This window comes from Macrotis lagotis, chromosome X (genome assembly GCF_037893015.1).
Source record: "Macrotis lagotis isolate mMagLag1 chromosome X, bilby.v1.9.chrom.fasta, whole genome shotgun sequence".
In the NCBI taxonomy this organism is placed as follows: Eukaryota; Metazoa; Chordata; class Mammalia; order Peramelemorphia; family Peramelidae; genus Macrotis; species Macrotis lagotis.
Genome location: NC_133666.1, coordinates 452,375,703 through 452,391,270, shown reverse-complemented (window position 1 = coordinate 452,391,270; position 15,568 = coordinate 452,375,703). Strand labels below are relative to the sequence as shown.

Genomic DNA, 15,568 nt, shown 5'->3' with positions numbered 1-15,568 from the left:
GTGGTTTTTATATTGACAGGAACAAGGAAGAATCTGACAAAAATTATTTTGAAGGAACAGGCTATGCACGGGTTCCAACCCAACCTAGCTCTCCTTTTCCAAACTTTCTACAGACAATTCAAACCACTGTAGATGAAGGTTTATTGTTCTTTGCAGAACATGAGGTAAGTCAAAATCTGGTATCAAACATTGCTAAATTAACTGATTACAAATTATGGACTCACACATGACCCATCTTTGACACCTAGAGGGTGGGTAATCCTGGTGGATAACCATGGGTATTCCTCCTCACCTCCCAGTGCCCCAAACAATTACCCAAGACTATATGTGGCTGAGCAAATGCTGATCTACATTGGTAGAATTCCTTTTTAGGGAGTTCCCAATATCAACACTTTGGGAAATCTGTGTACCCTAAAAACTAGAGGGATTCATTTCCATTTATATTTATAATATTCAGCAAGCTGAGTGAATAAAGTGGAATTAGAAATGGAAATAAAACCTGGATACTTTTCAGCTTGTGAAAATTGACTGAAGAGGAGAGCACAGGATATTAGCAGAGCCTCAGATAGGACATCACTCTACCAATAAGCATTGATTAAGTTCCTTCTGTGTGTCAGTACTGGACTGGAAATACAAATACAACAAATGAAGCAATTTTTCCTAGGAAGGAATTTACATTTTAATGGGATAGATAATATATATACATATATATATAAACATATCTATAAATAAGTATGCAGAATAAATATAAAAAGTTATTGCAAATTAATACAAGGTAATTTGAAAGTTTAAGCCTTTGCTTTCCATTTTCACTTGAAACTGAAAGACTATTCTCTCTCTCTCTCTCTCTATCTATCTATCTATACTATATATGTATATACTATATACTATATATATATGTATATATGTATATATATGTGTATGTATATATATATATAAAATTATTTCCATATTTGTAGGATTTCTTCATATCTCTAAGTATGGAAAGAGGATATCCTGTGTTGCGATACAAACTAAATTCAGAGCCTCCAAAGGAAAAAAGAAATCGAGTACTCATAAATGATGGATCAGATCAGATGGTATATAATTTTAACTCTTAAAAAATTATAGTTCTCAGTCCTTTTAAATCAATTCAGTCAAGACACCTGAACCAAAGAAGCTTACTGAATAATCTTTTTCTCTGTATTTTGTTTTTGTTTGTTTGTTTTTTGCAAGGCAATGGGGTTAAGTGGCTTGCCCAAGGCCACACAGCTAGGTAATTATTAAGTGTCTGAGGCCGAATTTGAACTCAGGTCCTCCTGACTCCAGGGCCGGTGCTCTATCCACTATACCACCTAGCTGCCCTTGAATGATTTTTTTTCAAAGGGCCCCATAATAAATGATAATGATTTAAGGATCTTCAATTTGTTAGTTGAAGATCAAGAAGTGGAATATGTCACTAGAACCATCTTTAATGTTTTAGTACCAGAAATATTTCCCCCTACTTAAAATGCTCTTCGATATGCTTAACAATCTGTGAACAAATGTGGTTGTAGAGTCACATGGATCATTGAAGTAGAGGGACTTGGGTGGTCTGTTGGAAGCATGGATACCTTTTTATACAGTGAAAATAGCTAGATAGTACAGCAGACAGAGGGTCAAATCTGGAGTCAGGAAGACACTTTCTTATGTACCCTGGGCAAGTCACTTAACCCTGTTTGCCTCAGTTTTCTCTTCTGGAAAATGAGCTGGAGAAGGAAATGGCAAACCACTCCATTTTGCCAAGACAACCCCACATGGGGTCACAGAGAGTCAGCCATGACTGAAAAAAGGACTGAACAATGACAATAATACCTTTCTGAGTAATTATGTGTATTTCTCTAGCTATTTGCTGATTTGCATCTCATGCTATTTCAGATTACAATCAGGATGGGGAAATTGCAAAAGCTTCTCCGAGTATCTGTGAATCAAACCGTCATTGAAGTTAATGGTGAAATATTCAGTTTTGACACCTATTATCTTGGAGGAATTCCAATCTCACTCCGAGAAAAGTAAGTCAATAAGGAAGGGGGAACAAAGAAAATGATTTTCTGCATTTATTATTTGTTTAATTAATGTCTATGTGTCTATTGCATTTATTTTTTCCCCAAAAAAAGGGATGGAAAAAATTTGTTCACCTCAAAGCACTTACAATAGCCAAGTATAACTTCATATGACTCCTCTGCTACGGATACATATTTTTGAGCTTGAATTGTTTAATTAGTCTGAATGAAAACTCTAATACGCAGAGAAAGTACTGAAATAGTTAATAGAAACAGTAATAGCTCATATTTACCTATCACTTTTTAAATGTTTAAAAAGTATTCTATATGCATGATGTCATTTGTTAATCATGAGATTAGCTATAGAAAGAAAACAGGTCAGGCAAAATCTCTCCTGTGAGCTATCTAATGACTGAGCCAGGGGTACTTTCCATGTTGCTGAATTACAGACTCATTGGGTAATATCCAAAGCTGATTGGCATCATTTTTGCAGTTTATAAACTCTATGGAGGAATACCAGGCATTGGTCCTATGTGTTTCATTAGGCATTTGGCAGGGATAACCTATCCTCCAATGCCTGCCAGATTTTTATGGCATCTTATAACAAAGGCATTCTTTGTGTTAATAGGACAAGTTTTAAGCTATCAGGATATCCCAAAGGAACTCAGAGTGAGAAAATTTTTAAATGTTGATTTAAGTAGAAATGTATGATGCTTATATGTTATTCTTCTCTTAAGAACAAATTTTGTTCCTTCATAATCTTAATCTTTTTTTCAATTAAATTGACTAATTTAAGCATGCTTATTTTTTTATAGTGTGCCAGAGAGCAGAAGATAAAGCAATAAAGAGTCCATGTGTTGAGTGATCTAAAACTGAATTGGGTTAGCACAAGCACCATAAGGAGGGAGGGGGGATTCATATTAATATTGTCTGCTAGCAAAGAATTTTTGAATAACACTATCCTGTGTCTGTTGATTAGAATAAAGATTTTCTTGGCTTACTTAATTTGCAGATGATCTAAAGTTAAGAATAATAACCAGCCCAATGAATGACTCTCCAAGTCCAAAAATTTTTGATAGTTTAGACAGAGGTTGACAACCTATCCCCTGCTACTACTGTTTTTGTATGATTCATGAGCTAAGAATAGTTTTTAAACTTATAAATAATGTACTTATAAGTTTAAAAACTATTCTTAGCTCATTTATAGATCATATGTGGCCTTTGAGCCATAGTTTTCAGGTACTGGCCAAATATAAAAAGATTAAATTTAGCTGGAATCAATAAAGCCATACATTTGATCTGAAAAATGTCAACTCCACAAGTACAAGATGGAGGACATGTGGCTTGACCACCATCAGTCCCAGTGAAAAAGATCTGGAGGTTTTAGTGTACTGCAAGTTCAATATGAATCAACAATATAATATCAACAGAAAGATAATGCAATCATAGATTGCATGAAGAATGCCTAGGACACAGGATGAAATAGTCTCATTGTATTTTGGACTTTACAGATAATATCTGTGACATTTGTCTTCAGTTCTAAATATTATATTTAGTAAGCAAAAAGACATCCAAAGGGCAAAATAATAATAATAACAATAATGATATTATTTTTGATATTGTTATACCTGAATTTTTTTATAGCTCCTTAAAATTTACAGAGCTCTTCATATGTATTATCTCTAGGGAGCTTCATAACATACTTGTAAGAGAATGTGCTACCTGTATTAACAACTCCATTTGAGATGAAGTTGGGTGACTTTCCTGTGGTCATATGTTTAGTATATTACAGAAATAACATTTGAAGTCAGTCCAAGGTCCTTTCTGTCCTTCAGGAGTCTCATGTCTTCATGCCTTATGAGGATCAATTGAAAGAACTGGATTTTTATCCCAGAGAGGAGTTAGGTCATGATAACTGTGTTAAAAGTATTTAAAGGAATTCATTTTATTCTGTTTGGTCCCAGAGGGCAGATGTGGGAGCAGTGGATCAATAGAAGTTGTAAATAGGAAAATTTAGGCTCCACATAAGGTAACACTTTGAAACAATTATATCTATCCTAAAATGTTTGGAAGAAGTAGGTTCCCTCTCACTAGAGGTCTTCAAGCAAAGTCTTGTCAAAATTGTTGAAGCAAGAGTCTTGTTCAGAAATTGGTCTCCAGGGTTACCTTTCCACCTCTGCTATGCTGTGAATCAGAATAATGATAGCTAATAAAAATTCCTATTTAAGGTTTATAGGATGCTTTACAAATATGATCTCATCTGATCCTCACAACGACCTTGTGAAGGAAGTGTTATCACTATTTACTGGATGATGGAACTGAGACCAATAAAAGTTTAGTGACCTACTCAGGTATTTCAGATTGCAGATTTGAACTCAGAGCTTTCCAATGCCAGATCCACACTACCTAACTGCCTCACTAGGGACTCTAGGGACTGATCCTATGACTTCAATAGTATTAGCAACTCCCAGTTGAGGAAACTCCTTCTTCCTGTGTAATTAGAATGTGTCTGAGGTGAGTTATGAACTCGGGTCTTCCTGACTCCATATCCAGCCCTCCATCTGCTGTGCCACCCAGCTGTCAAAGATTCTATGATCTAGTCCTGGTTTTGCCACCAGCTTACTTATGACCAGGGGCATCACTTAAAATTTCAATGCCTTTTTATTTCCCTCTGTAAAATAGGAAACATACTTATCCTATTTACTTCATAGACCTTTTTTGGTTGGGAATTTATTTTTTTCCAATCACATGTAAGGAGTATTCAACATTCATTTTTTGTAAGATTTTGAGTTTCATATTTTTCTACCTCCTTCCCTTCCTTCCTCTCTCCCTTTACAGTGAGTTATTTGATATAGGTTATATATTTTCAATGTCAAATTAAGTAAAAACTTTTTCAAAAATAAACATTAGTTGAAAAGTATTTTTGAGTAGCTAATATGTGCTCAACATTCTGCGAGCTGCTTATTACAATTATTGGATGAAATACACACACAGCATATGTATACTTATATATACATATTTTTGGATGTTTAGTCATTTTTTGTCTTGTCTGATTCTTCATTACTACCTTTGGAGTTTCTTGGTAATGATACTGGAGTAGTTTGCCATTTCCTTCTCCAGTTCATTTTACAGATAAGGAAACTGAAGCAAACAGCTGTATGGCCCTGGGTCATATAGCTAGTATCTAAGGCTAGATTTGAACTCAAGTCTTCCTGAATCCATACACAATTCACTGGCTACTAGCTATCATACATGTGTATATATATGTGTATGGATACATGATATATGTGCCATATATCTGTGTACATCAATACCTTAAGATATTTTATATCGCCCCATAAAATGCATATATAACTTAAATAAATACATATATATATATACACACACATAGCATAAACACATGCCTATAACAGACATACATATATGATAAGTATATCTAATATACAATATCTGTTGTATATAACATGTGTAACATATATAACATATGTAAGTGCATATTTAAAATTTCATGCAATGATTTTGATAAGCAGTTTAAAAGTGTGTGTGTGTGTGTGTGTGTGTGTGTGTGTGTGTGTACCTTATAAACCTTAAAGCCCTGGATACATATCATCTATTATTATTATTATTATTATTATTATTATTATTATTATTATTATTACCTTACAAAACCTCTGCCTGCTACAAAGAAGGAGATTCTAGTATTCCTCTGTAGAACCAAGAATTACCTCAAAGAGCTAATAATCAGCCCTAATATGTTTCCCATCTCATGAAAGTATGCCAAGGTGTCCCAGATATGGTTAAATGTCCACACAGTCTCTTTACATGGGATCAGAAGTGCTATGTAGAAAGGTATCAGTATTAGAGGATGTGCAAAGAGGAGAAATGGAATGGTTCTACTGAGGCTGGCAGCTAGTTTCTCTTTTGATACATTCTTTCATTTAATGGGCATTTATCAGTAGACTACTCTATGTAGAGTACTTTCAGCTACCATATATATACATATATATGCATATATATGCATATGTATATGTCACATCTTTAGGGAGAATAGTTATTTGCATTTCCAAAGACTGAAACAGACTACTTTCCATGTTCTAGAGTTTAGACCCCAATGGAATTATACTAATAATAAAACAACAATAATAGCAGAATTTATATAGCTCTTTGTTATTTACAAAGCACTTTGTCTATCACTACATCACTCCTCTGAGGAGGGACTATGTGGGTATTATTCTCTTCATTTTAGAGATGAGGAATCCAAGACTCAATGAGGTTAAGTGTCTTTCTCAAAACCATGTAGCTGGGGGGCAGCTAGGTGGCGTAGTGGATAAAGCACCGGCCCTGGAGTCAGGAGTGTACCTGGGTTCAAATCCGGTCTCAGACACTTAATAATTACCTAGTTGTGTTGCCTTGGGCAACACTTAATCCTGTTTGCCTTGCAAAAACCTAAAAAAAAAAATGTAGCTGATGAGTGGACAGCATGAGTGTGAAAGCAGATCCTCTCACTCCAAATCCAAAAAGTATTCTTTCTGTAATAGTTGGTATAAACTATCTCCCTGTCTAAAAGCTCTTCAAGATCAAAGAGAGTTTATTAAGCTGAAAATATACATAACAATTATAAAAACTGCAAAAAAAAAAGGTGTTTCTTCCTCCCTGGATCTGAGGCAAAAAAAAAAAGAATTTTATTTTTTAAAGGCTACGTTGCAATGAATATTTGTTTGTTCTTTTTCTTCTTAATGATATTTCACTTCATACATATTACATGCAGCTCAGTTGCTCATAATGAGCATAGTAAAAATTAATACAAATGCATTTCCATTTAGGAAAGTGAGTAGCCTGAAAAATTCATAATGAAATCTGCTTTGATTTTTCTTAACATATCATTTGCTTAGAAAATCCAAGTATTTTACCTAATTTCAGGCGACTCTGTCTAAATTCAGATTAAGACAAAGCCAAAGTAATATTCAAATGTAAATGACTAAGGTGAGATGTTGTAAAATGTTTGGTGGCTTCTTCTGTCCCTTCTTTGTTTTCCAATAATAGTCCTGTTTCTCTCCTCCCGCTCAACTTCTCACCATTAAAACCTCAAAGTTCAAATACCAGTTTCTTGGTGTTCTCCCTTTCCAAATTTTGGCTTCTTGTTCTGGATTAACTAACCCTTACTAGCTGTTTGATCATGAACATGTTGATTTTTGAGACTCTAATGTTCTCATCAGGAAAAAGGAGGAAATTGGAATTTCATTAAGGGTCCTCCCAGTTCTAAATCTGGTGTTCTTGTAGTGTCTTTATTCATTTTAAAAATTAGAAACTGAGGTATATAATGACTTGAATTGGACTCTCCCTTTATCACAAAATAAGCCATTCTCTTAAATCCTATCTTTATATTCTATTTATTGTCTCCACCTTGTGAGGTCTTTATGAGAATATATAGCAATAACTCCTGCAGCTACCGTGAGCTGAAAAATACTACCAAGTACAAAATACTGCAACTATTAACCATTACATTCAAATGGAAAGGGAATGCCATACCAACCCCCCCTTTTTTTCTTTCCTAAATCAGGTTTAATATATCCACCCCTGCTTTCCGAGGCTGCATGAAAAATCTGAAGAAAACCATTGGGGTTGTTAGATTGAATAATACTGTAGGAGTCACCAAAAAGTGCTCAGAAGACTGGAAGGTAATTTGGAGAACTGATTCTTGTAATTGTTATGAAGCATTCCATGAGACCTGGGTTTTGGTACTGGTTCGGTCACAACCTATGTAAACTTAGACTATACTCCATGGACCTCAGTTTCCTATATATAAAATGAAGTAATTGGATTAAGTGATCCCTTAACTTTCCTTTTGTCTACTAAATATCCTATGAATCTCAGTACTCCAACCTTTAAAGAGTACAACTGCCAAATCAATATATTTTTTGTATTAATGAAATTTTAATCTCATTGTCTTTTCTTAGTACAGTGCCACTGAATTACAATCAATCAGTGATGTCAGACTCAAATAGAAACAGATCCCCAAGGGTCACATTTTGACTTAGAAAATCTCAAATTAACATTATCTAGGTTGCTCTGTTATTTTTATTTATTTCATTTAGCATTTCCCAATTACATTTTAATCTGGTTCTGTCATACATGGGAGTTTTAGGGTTGTATGTGACCTGCAGACCTCAAATTTCTGGATTACAGAATCACATTGTGTGCATACAGTATACAACCACCATTTATAAAGTCGTTTGGTACCTTTTATATATACATAGCAATACTATATGATGACCAACTGTTAAAGACAAAGCTGTTCTCAGCAGTGCAATGATCTAAAACAATGTTTCAAAGGACTCATGATGAAAAATATTATCCACCTCTAGAGAAAGAACTAATGGAGTCTGAATGTAGCTTGTAGCCTACTTTCTCTATTTTTATTAGATTTTTTTGGTCTGTTTTTTTCACAACACAACTAATATGGAAATATGTTTTCTATGACTACAAATGTATAACCCATAGCAAATTGCTTGCTTTCTCCATTGAGGGGAAAGGAAAGATGTAGGGAGGGAAAGAGAATTTGGAAATCAAAATTCTGAAAGTTGAATATTAAAATTTTATGACATGTAATTAAAAAATATATATGCAAAGTACTTAAGAAAGACACAAATATGCAAATATATACATATATATATATATGAAAATATAAAAATGACCAATCTGTTATGTTGCTTTTAGAACATCTCATTTCTTTTTGAAGACATTGAATAGATTTCAAACCATAAACATCTCTTCAGACAGAACCATTAGTAGCGGGAGCAAGGGTGTGAGATGCGAAGATCAACCTAGCTATAAAATTATATTTTAATTTTAATCGTGAAGTACCTAAGATGCCAGGTACTGATTGATTCCCTGTTTGTGTTTCAGCTTGTACGGACAGCATCACTCTCCAGAGAAGGACAATTAAGTTTCATTGATGTGGGACTTCTGGACCCCAACAACTTTCAGTCTTCATTTGGGTTTCAGACCTTTCAACCCAATGGCATATTATTGAGACATCAAATAGGGGTAGGAAAGTGTTATTTACATTAAAATATTGCAACCATTTTATAGTCCAGCTCAAAGATAATCTTTGAAGGGGATTATTCAGTGAGTACAACATGTTTACTTCTATAACTCCCAGTAAACATTGATTAAATGCTCGTTATGGGCAGGTTCTTGTTGCACTCCTTTTTTGGACTTAATACATTCCATATTATATTTTTCAACTACAAAATGAGCTATTCAAGTCTGGGCCTAAAAGAAATAAAACTTATAAAAATTAAATATTGGCGTAATACACTTCTGTGTATTCTTTATTGTTCAACAAGGACCTCTGGGAATTTGGCCTTAAAAATAATAATTATTATGTATTAACCTTCAGAATTTATCCTAATAAGGGACAAACATTGGGTTTGGCCTCAAGATACAGCAAAAAAATTAGGTTAACATACATGTTTTTTAATATTTCTCTAAGCTTGCTGATTAGATGTTGTGCATGGGAAGGGGGTCTGCCTAGAGAACTAAAATCCCAAGGATACAGCTTGGAACAAGGTTCTTATGCATCCCACTATCAGAATCTGAAAAACTACTTCTCCCTTAAGGAAAGGAGTGGCCTTTAATTTAGGATTGGACTGGGTATCAGTCTCACCTACTAGGAGATAAGTCCTGGAATATGTGTCTAGGGGGATGACTCCTCCCAAACCCAGGATCTTGTGCCTTATCAGCTATGGCAAGAACTCCACAAATGTGAATCTTTCCTCTCCAGGATGTTGTCACACCCAATGACCCTGGATACAATGGGGTTTTTATTAGCAGTAAACAACATAGTCATGAAAATGCTCTATTTAAGATAATAATAATTATTCTATTCAGTGGTACAACTAGAAATTTTGGGCCCCTAAGGAAAAATATATATTTAAAAGAATCCCTGTAAAAGAACCCTGAGCTTAGAGTAAGAAGCCTTTGCTCTGAGTCTTGGGTCTACTAGTTCCAGGTCATATGACTTCAGTCAAATCATTTAAATTTTTTGAGTCTGTTTCCTTATCTCTAAAAAAAGAGAGAATGCTTCTGCTAACCACCTCACAGGGTAATTACATGAGGTCAAATTTGTGGAGACAATTACCAAACCATCAAATAAATATAAGCCATTATTATCATGATCTCCAGACCCACTTCAGTACAAGGGATCAGCTAGGTGTCACAGTGGAGTCAGGAGGATGGGAGTTCAAATCCAACCTTAGACACGTAATAACTGTGTGACCTTGGGCAAGTCACTTAACCTTGTATCCCAGGCCATCTCCAGTGGTGCTGATTCCTATCTGGTCACTGGACCCAGATGGTTCAAGAGGAGAAAGTGAGACTGGTGATGTGTATTTATCATGACACCACCTCCCTAATATCATGGTCTTCTTTGAGAACAAAGGACAACATTGAAAAGTATTTCCTTCCCTGGAAGGACCAAAAGGAAGATCTAGGCAGACTTTTCATGCAGATCCATAGAGCTAGACTCTACCTTTAGCTGAGTAACTTACTTTCAGCTAATATGTGCTAATATGTGCTAATATTTCAGAGGACTCTGGCAACTAGGTGGCACAGTGGATCCCTAGAACATAGGACTTAGAGTAAGAAAGACAACTTCAAATCCTACCACATTCACTTAATAGCTGAGGGCAAACCTTCGTTTCCCCATCTGTCAAATGGAGATAATAATGGGACCTATGTCCCAGGAATGTTGTGAGGACAAATGAATTAATACATGTAAAGCATTTTGCCTCTTTTTAATATAACCAGTGCTTAGGCCCAGCACCTAGCATGTAGCAGTCAACTTAAATTTTATTGATTCTCTGATAATTGATTGACATAGTTGAAATAAATGTGTAAGTTTGTTCTGTGAAGCTTTATATATCATGAACTTTTATAAAGTCCTAGCATTTTTTTATAAAATTTCCCTGGGGAGCTGTCAAGACTAAATTAGGAGGAGACAGCTGCTCCTTGTGTAGTTCCCCTACTTCTTTTGGTCATTCTTGTTACTTGAAGGCAAGAACTGCTTTTTGTTTTATCCTCATAACCCTAACCGCGGGGCCTGCCCAGTGCTTTGCTGATTTCTGAAATCGTTGCTTAAGCTTCTTCTGGCCTCTGTATCCCCAAACCTTGCCAACATCCCTTTAAAAGTAGTGATTCCTGTGGATATACAAGATTAGAAATGCTAGATCTTTTGTGATGGGTAAAGTAGAGGAATAATTAACTATCTTTAAATCTATGGAGCTTATCTTTAAAATTGACTCTGGGGGGAAAGCCCAAGCAATCAATTAACATTTTACAAGTTTTCCTAGACAAGATTTTAATTATAAGTGTGGTATGTGAAATATTATTCATATTTAAATGAAAACTCATTTCATTGGTCATTGTATGGGGTTTTGTATGTTTTTCAGCCATATAGCCTACAAATTTCTTTGGAAGATGGCCACATTGAATTAAGCTCTAGGGATCATGGCAGCATTCTGAAATCTCCCCAGACGTATATGGATGGTTTACTGCATTATGTGTCTGTAATAAAAGATGATACTGGGTAAGTCCACATGCATTTGTGCTTAGAGAAAAAGATTTCAAAATATCTTTGATCTTTATCAGTGTAGATTCTCCTTTAAATAAAATGTGAACCTTTCACTCCTTAGAAAATGAAAAATGGGTGACCTTGGGCAGATCACTCAGTCTGTCTATATTCTAGATAACTCTCATCATCTGTTATAAAGAATGTGCCAATGTGTAATGGTAAAAGGAATTTCCTTACTGGGGTATTCCCTATATCAATTAAATCACAACTCTAGTCACTATCCCTTTAAAAGACATACTATTTTTGATTCTGCCACAACTTTGCTTCAGAATACAGATGTTTCCTCCATTTTATGTATTAATTTCCTCATAAAGAAAAAAATAACAGCGACAAAAGTCATAGAATGGACTGATTACTAGGCTATTTTCTGTAAAGAATCCGAATATGTTAAATAAAATCAGTATATTGGCTCAGTTTCTTCTCTGTCACATTTCATTTGCATTGGGACAGCTGGCTATCACAGTGGCTAGGCAAGTCTGAAACCAGTAAAATCTTAGTGCAAATCCAGTCTCAGAAACAGACTAGTTGAATGACCTTGGGTAAGTCATTTAACCTCTACTTGCCTCAGATTCCTCACCTGCAAAATAGAGATGATACTATCATCTATCTCCAAGAGTTGTTTCAAGGATCAAATGAAATAATATTTGTCAAGCAATTGTACCTAGCATGTTGTATAGCACGTTGCCATATAAATATTAGATATCATCATCATCTTCCTCTTCCTCATTATCTTTCTTATCTTCCCAGATTAAGGCTTCTGATTGATGATATGTCTTTAAGAGGCAGCCAAAGTTTACGAATATACCCAGACTCACAGCAATCCCTACGCTTTGGTGGGAGTGATTTTGAAGGATGTATCACGAATGTATTTTTCCAGCGGTATGTGGTTTTCTTTTAATTTTAAATCATTGAATAAGTAACAAAATGATATTGCTCACATTAACTTTCATAGAAATGACTTAGATTTTATTTTTCTTTTGATATATAAAGAATTTCTTTGTCTCTAGGTGATTAGACATATTTACAGAACCAGAATTTTAAATATGGGCTTCTGAATTACTGTCTTAACATCCAAACTTCTAAAATACCTTTGTTTATAATCTATACAAATGTTTGAAAAATGTATATATGCAATAAACTTGCAGTGAATTTTTTCAGGAGATATATATTCCTGACTTTAGTGTGTCAGGTGTTCCTTGAATGGACTCTGTTTTGTTCTTTGATGCTCTTCATGACTTTATTTCCTTTCTAAAGAATAAGGGCCTTCTCTTGTACCTCTTTCTTGAGAGCCCACTCTTCCTAAGACTTCCCTTCTCTTCAGCTCTTACCATGCTCCCCCAGCATCTCAGTGCTCATTGGTGAAAGTGATATAGAGAAGATGAGGGCTGCTTGTAGTGTGAGTGGTGGTAAAGTAAAGAAAAGAAGAAAAGGAGAGAGATGAAATATCCTCCAATCACAATCTAATGCAATGAACTTTAATCTCCTTGATTGTCAAGGAATAGAATGAGGATGGGAAAGCAGGGTGGAGAAATGCAGATATATTCTTCAAACTCTAAAAGCAATTTCCCAAAAACAATTTTTTAAAAGAAGTAGTTAGTTTCTTGGGGCAGTTGGATGGTACAGTAGATAGAGCACTGGGTCTGGAGTCAGGAGATCTAAGCTCAAATTTAACCTCAGACACTTACCAGCTATGTGATCCTAACCAAGTCATATAACCCCTATTTGCCTCTATTCCTCATCTGTAATATTGGGATATACTAGAAAAAGAAATACAAACCTCTCTAGTATCTTTTCCATGGGTTTATGAGGAGTCAGGTACAACAACCAAACAATAACAGTTGGGTTCTACACCTCAAATACATAACACATTAAATTGACTTTTGTGTAAAACTGAATATTTTTGAAGCAAAATACCTCTGGAGATTAAGTTCCTAAATAAAACTGGGTGGAGTAGGGATGGAATCCATAAATTTTTTGTAATCATTTTGATAATTATATTTCAACTTAAGTGATTTCCTTTATAATTCTACTTATTTTATTTTATATATTAAAAACCAATATTTTCAGAATAGGTTCATAGTCTTCACCAGACAGTCATCATCAAAAATAGGTCAAGAATGTACCTTTGGAGTAATATATCTGGTAGTTTGTATGTAGGAGCTGTCTGAGGTGATCTAGAAATTTGTCCCTTTCTTCCTCTTTTGTTCCAGGTTAGCAGAGAGTCCTGAGGTTCTCAATTTAGTCAGCCATACTCGGAAGGAAAAGGAGAAGGTATCTCTAGGAATCTGCAACTTAAATAAGCCACCTTTTCTAATGCTGCTGAAAAACTCAATGAAGATCAGCACACCCAGGACATTCAACATTGATAGGGTATGTGTCACAGCCATCAACCTGGCTCTCTGTATCCACAGATTTCTTCTGCTACAAATTCAAGTGTTCTCATCTATTGCCTAGATGCTAACAAAGACTGAAAAGTCAGTGACCTACTTTATGCCCCAGGAAAAGATGGAAAACCTCAGAGTGGACCCAGGACTGGATTATGATTTTAGTTAATGGGTTATAGTCCCAGCTTAATTATGTGACCTTAAGTCAATCACATCCCTTTTAATGGAGAGTTAAATGGGATTTGGTTGAGGAAACTTCAGTTTCCTCATCTGTAAATTAGATCATCATGAAGAAAGTGCTGGGCAATAGAGCTTTCTAAACGGGTGCCTGGATTATTGTTAGTTTTACAGCATTAGCCATATTGTTATTATATCAACTTGGGCAGGGGAGAAGAAGTGGGAAGATTCACTGGGCTGGGCTCCTGAATGGAAGAGAGAGGAGACTCAGACAGATAATATAGAAAGACAGACAGGATAGAGACAGAGACAGATAGAGACAGAGACAGAGACAAAAACAAAGATAGAAAGAGAGGGAGGGGAGGGAGAGGGAAAGGAAGGAGAGGAGGGGGAGGAGAGGGAGGGAGAGGAGAGGGGAGAGGGAGAGGGAGAGAGAATGAAGGATCCAGATTGACTGCATTTTGGCATCTTGATGACTAGGAGAAGGGCAATGCCTTTAATAGAAAAAGAGAGAAGTCAGGTGGCAGAGAATACCAACAAGTCCCAATAGCTGTGATTTTAACTCTATGCTATAAATATATCTTTAAAAAGGGAGCATGACTTAGTGTGCTGGATGACAGTCCAGAAGCCCAAGGGTTTGGGGAAATTCTAATTCTAGTATGGTCATCCTCGCTTTCCTGAATGCCTTTTGTTAAGTCACAATATTCTCATCACTTGGAGTCTTCATTTATTAAAATTTTCCCCTAGAGAGAGATATAAAGAGAAAAGAAAGGATCACTGGGTAGCATATGAGAAAATCATGACTAAATAAATGTGAAGCTCCAGGATCTATCTTGCCTTAATAGTAATTTCTAACATCCCCCCCCCCCCATCCTTTTGAGCAGCTACAAGGAGATATGCGTCCTGCCTCCCTGATGAAGAAAGAAGTTCAGACACATCCCCAGCAATGCCCTGAGTTGTCTCAGTCCCAAGCTTCTAAAGGAATTTATCAGTTTGGGGACAGTCCCACCAGTCACTTGGTGTACACACTTCCTAAGGAGATGCTGAAAGACAGGTATTGGTATAATGGTTTGAAATTTTGTGTTATTATAGTCTACTCAATTCATTCAATTCAGGTACTTAACCATGATTCTTAAAATCCTAAAATGGGAGAATAGAGAAGACTCTTCAGAATTATTTAATGAAAAGGAAAGAAAAGGGACCTGGTTCTTTAATCGACTAACAAGTATTTATTAAGCACTGTGCATCAAGGGTTACAAAAAAAAAAGAGACAAACCCTTGCCTTCAAAAAGCTTACATTCTATGGCAGAGATCAACTATTTGGCTAATGAGCTGAGAATCTGCAAAGGGCA

General features: G+C 35.5%; 1 protein-coding gene across 3 annotated transcripts in view; it reads left to right on the top strand.

Annotated features, from left to right (window-relative positions):
* The window catches only part of LAMA3 (laminin subunit alpha 3), a 231,751-nt gene that overhangs the window by 202,721 nt on the left and 13,462 nt on the right, over positions 1-15,568 (top strand). For all 3 annotated transcript variants that reach the window (XM_074200328.1, XM_074200327.1, XM_074200329.1), the window contains 9 exons: positions 20-164; positions 960-1,079; positions 1,897-2,030; positions 7,582-7,699; positions 8,928-9,068; positions 11,474-11,610; positions 12,403-12,534; positions 13,866-14,025; positions 15,101-15,270. In XM_074200328.1, the coding sequence (XP_074056429.1) occupies positions 20-164; positions 960-1,079; positions 1,897-2,030; positions 7,582-7,699; positions 8,928-9,068; positions 11,474-11,610; positions 12,403-12,534; positions 13,866-14,025; positions 15,101-15,270 (1,257 nt within the window). The remainder of the gene's footprint in view (positions 1-19; positions 165-959; positions 1,080-1,896; positions 2,031-7,581; positions 7,700-8,927; positions 9,069-11,473; positions 11,611-12,402; positions 12,535-13,865; positions 14,026-15,100; positions 15,271-15,568) is intronic.